This window comes from Castanea sativa, chromosome 1 (assembly GCF_040712315.1).
Source record: "Castanea sativa cultivar Marrone di Chiusa Pesio chromosome 1, ASM4071231v1".
NCBI classification, from domain to species: Eukaryota; Viridiplantae; Streptophyta; class Magnoliopsida; order Fagales; family Fagaceae; genus Castanea; species Castanea sativa.
In genome coordinates, this window is record NC_134013.1 from 4,022,625 (window position 1) to 4,026,726 (window position 4,102).

The following is a 4,102-nucleotide window of genomic DNA, read 5'->3' on the forward strand; positions in this document are numbered from 1 at the left end:
TACAAAATAGAATCCTTTCTTAGGAGCAATTGCAGCAGTGGAACTAAATAGCTATATAGCTATTTTAGTTCCATTCAAACACAAAAAATCCTTCTGCAGCAGTGGAAGTAAAGCAAAAAAATTTAACTAAAGTGCTACAGTGCTCATGTATCAATACATGAGCACGGTAGCTGAGAGCTATAAAGAAAAAAATATTTTTTATTCACCTTTCCAATTAAATTATGGTTGAATATTTTTTGGGTAGTGGGATATATTATTTTATTGTAGTAGATATATTATTTTATTGTGATGTTTATATTATTTTATTGTGTTAAAAGTTAAAATAGATCCACTGCTGCAGCATGTTTTGTAAAATGAGTAGGTAAAATAGATAAAGTAACTTTTTGTGAAACTAAATTGCTAAAATTTTAACTGTATTGCTGTGGATGCTCTAACGAATTTTCGTTTTTTTTGGATGAATGAGTCCTTACAGACAATTCAACTAGCGGCTGTGGTGAGAGGAAATTAAAGAATTTGAATTATATGATGGCAGGTTGTGAAGGAACAAAATAGAAAGCATGCGAGAACTAAAAATCCACTTTTACCTGTTGCAATTAATTTCTGATTGCCTACTCTTTTTCCTAAGAATTGAACAAAACAAGTTCACCTACCAGATTTCAGGTGAAGAGAAGGTCGATTATAACTATAAGTAGACTCTCTAGAGGCTATACCCTCATAACTATTATAAGTAGTAGAAATGCAAAAGAAAGATACGTTAATTAGAAATTGGATTTTGTTTACTAAAAAAATGGCTAGAGCTAGACCGTCCATAAAAAAGTATACTATATAAATTGGCTTTTTAAATCTTATTGCATTTGGTGTGTCTATAAAATATAAAGAATAACAGATTATATAAAATAATGCTTAATTGGAAAACAAAGTGGAGAGCCCAGTCAAACATCTGCAAATCCTTGGCTATATAAACCAGAATAGCTAATCAAAACTCAGGAGATTGAAGAGTACCACTTTGCCCATTAGCCTCCTTTAAAGAATTTTGTAACCAATTTCTGATGTCTACTCCTCCTAAAATCCGATACATCTCAGAGTGCTTTATCAAACCACAGTATGCTTTAGAAGAATCAAAGAGGCCCTTCTACCTGTCACCATGGGATCTTACCATGCTCTCCGTACACTATATCCAGAAGGGTCTTCTTTACAACAAACCTCCATCGGCAGATGCCCAAGAAGACTTCATCAAGTCTCTATTGGACAAGCTTAAGCAGTCCCTCTCTGTGGCCCTTGTCCATTTCTACCCACTTTCAGGCCGCCTTGTGACACAAATAAATGAAAACCCACCTTCAAGCCTGGTTTTTGTTGACTGCAGTAACAGCCCTGGAGCCAAATTCGTCTATGCAGCTCTAGACATGACTATATCTGATATCCTTTCTCCGATTGACGTTCCATCAATCGTTCAATCCTTTTTTGATCACGACAGGGCGGTCAACCATGATGGTCATACGAGGCCTTTGCTTACAGTTCAAGTAACAGAACTTAAAGATGGCATCTTTATAGGATGTTCCATGAACCATTCTATTGTTGATGGAGCCTCTTATTGGCATTTCTTTAATGCTTGGTCTGAGATTTTTCAGGCACAGGGAAATAACATTTCTCTAACACGCCCGCCTATCCATAAGCGATGGTTTCCTGATGGTGGTCCAATCCTCAACCTCCCTTTCAAACACCAAGATGAGTTCATTTCCAGATTTGAAGCACCAAAACTCAGAGAGAGAATGTTCCACTTCTCTTCGGAATCCATAGCAAAACTCAAAGCAAAAGCCAATGCAGAATCCAATACCAACAAAATCTCTTCCTTTCAGTCCTTGTCTGCACTTGTCTGGAGGTGCATAACGCGTGCACGCCATCTACCACATGATCAGATAACTCATTGCAGGTTGGCCATAAATAACAGGGCAAGGATGGAGCCACACTTGTCTAATGATTACTTTGGAAACTCAATTTCTGCGGGGGCAGCAATAACCACAGCTGGTGAATTGCTTGAACATAATCATGGATGGGCAGCGTGGAAGTTGCATGAGCTTGTGGCTAACCACACCGACAAGGTTGTGCGTGGCTGGCTTGATAACTGGCTGAAGTCTCCCTTTGTTTACCAACTTGATCGGATGTTTGATCCATACAGTGTAATGATGGGAAGTTCACCCAGATTCAACAAGTACGGGAATGAATTTGGAATGGGGAAAGCAGTGGCACTTCGCAGTGGGTATGCACACAAGTTTGATGGGAAAGTTTCATCATACCCAGGTAAAGAAGGAGGAAGCATTGATTTGGAGATGTGCCTTCCACCGGATTCAATGAGCGCTCTTGAGTCTGATGAGGAGTTCATGGATGCTGTCTCTTTGTCCCACCAGCTGCACTAGTTTCCAAAGCTCTACCCTGTAGAAAACTTAAGCCAAATCTGTCATTTGTGAGGAAAGAAAGCAATACATATTTTTAAGTGTCTAAGCGTTGCAGTCAAATAGTGCTGGAAATGGATGGGTGTAATGATATTTTATTGGTAATATCAAAGAGTAATTTGCAATGAATATGATGTTATTATAAAAATACCTGAATAAAAAGATTTAGTGACATTCATCTGCAGAATATATATATGACATTCTCCATACCAATGCAACAGGTTCTGTTTAGTGTAAAATTGCAACTAACTACTCATATATGTCAAAGTTGAGGTGACTGTACAGATAAGTAACAGAAGGAGAAGTCAGATGCAAGCAGTCCAAGCTAATTAAGTTGAAGAATGTTTGAAGACATTGGCTCAGGCAGAGAGGCAGAGCATTAGAACAGAGCATTCGAAGATTTGTGTATGAGCTTGCTAAACGACTGTTGCAGCAGATACGATCTGTAGTTTAGGCTTAGATCAGTAGATCAATTAGAAGCTAATGTATAAACACGTGTAATGTAATGATTGGCTGTAGGTATTGGATCCGAATAGTGTGGAGTCAGTTAGGAATTAGTGATTTTATTTCTGGTGCTAGTTCTGGTATATAAAACCTTATGTGCATTCAGTTTGTTAATTAATGCAATAGAAAGTTCTATTCAATCCTGATATTCTCTCTAGCTTGTGATCAATTTCTCTCGTTGCTCTCTGTTTTCTTATATGGTATCAGAGCTTTGTGATTCTGTCAATGGTGAATCAAGATCAAGTTTCACAATCTTCTTCTTCTTCTCAATCCACTACTCATCGTGAGCTTTCTCCAATGGAGGATCCGAGGAGTCCATTTTTCTTGCATCATGGAGAGTCACTAGGTGCAATTCTTGTCACTCAGCTCTTGACAAAAGACAATTATCCTAATTGGGCTAGGGCTATGCGTATGGCATTGGATGCGAAGAGCAAGCTAGGCTTTGTGGATGGTACTATAACAATTCCATGATTTCTTCATGGATCTTGAATTCAGTCTCTCCTCACATCACTAGAAGTGTGATTTACAGAAACACTGCAATGGAGGTTTGGAATTCACTCATGAATCGTTTCTCACAAGCAAATGGTCCACGGATTTCACAGCTTCAGAAACTGATTTCAACAATTATGCAAGGAGATGCAACAGTGACTACTTTCTTCACTGATCTTCAAGCTTCTTAGGATCAATTGCTTAATCTCAGGCCTTTACCATGTTGTTCTTGTGGTAAATGTGTCTGTGGAGTGAATGATAAGATCACATCCTTTCATCATCAAGATTCATTGATGAAATTCCTTAATGGCTTGAATGAAGCCTATTCACAAGTCAGGACTCAGATTTTGATGATGGAGCCAAGTCCCTCAATTGACAAGGCTTTCTCTTTGGTGATACAGGCAGAGGGCTTTAGGCTTCAATGGAGGAACATCAGTTGATTCAATTGCTCTTGCAGTTAAGACTCAAGGCTTCAATCAAGGTGGGAAGACCACAAAAGGAAAGGGTAGACCTGTATGTAGTCATTGTGGCAAAGTTGGCCATTTCATGGAGAAATGCTACAAACTAGTTGGTTTTCCACCAAGGTACAAGCAAAAGGGCAAGGTGTCTACGGCTAATCAAGTAGTTCTTGATGGTGAACTTGGTCAATCTAAGGCTGC

The 4,102-nt window shown here is 38.7% G+C and overlaps 1 protein-coding gene across 1 annotated transcript; it reads left to right on the forward strand.

The window, feature by feature from the left end:
- Positions 1 to 991: 991 nt before the first annotated feature.
- On the forward strand, positions 992 to 2,639 carry LOC142607085 (putative acetyltransferase At3g50280). The gene has a single exon (XM_075778502.1). The coding sequence runs from the start codon at positions 1,050 to 1,052 to the stop codon at positions 2,412 to 2,414; it is 1,365 nt and encodes a 454-aa protein (XP_075634617.1). The 5' UTR covers positions 992 to 1,049; the 3' UTR covers positions 2,415 to 2,639.
- Positions 2,640 to 4,102: the final 1,463 nt, after the last annotated feature.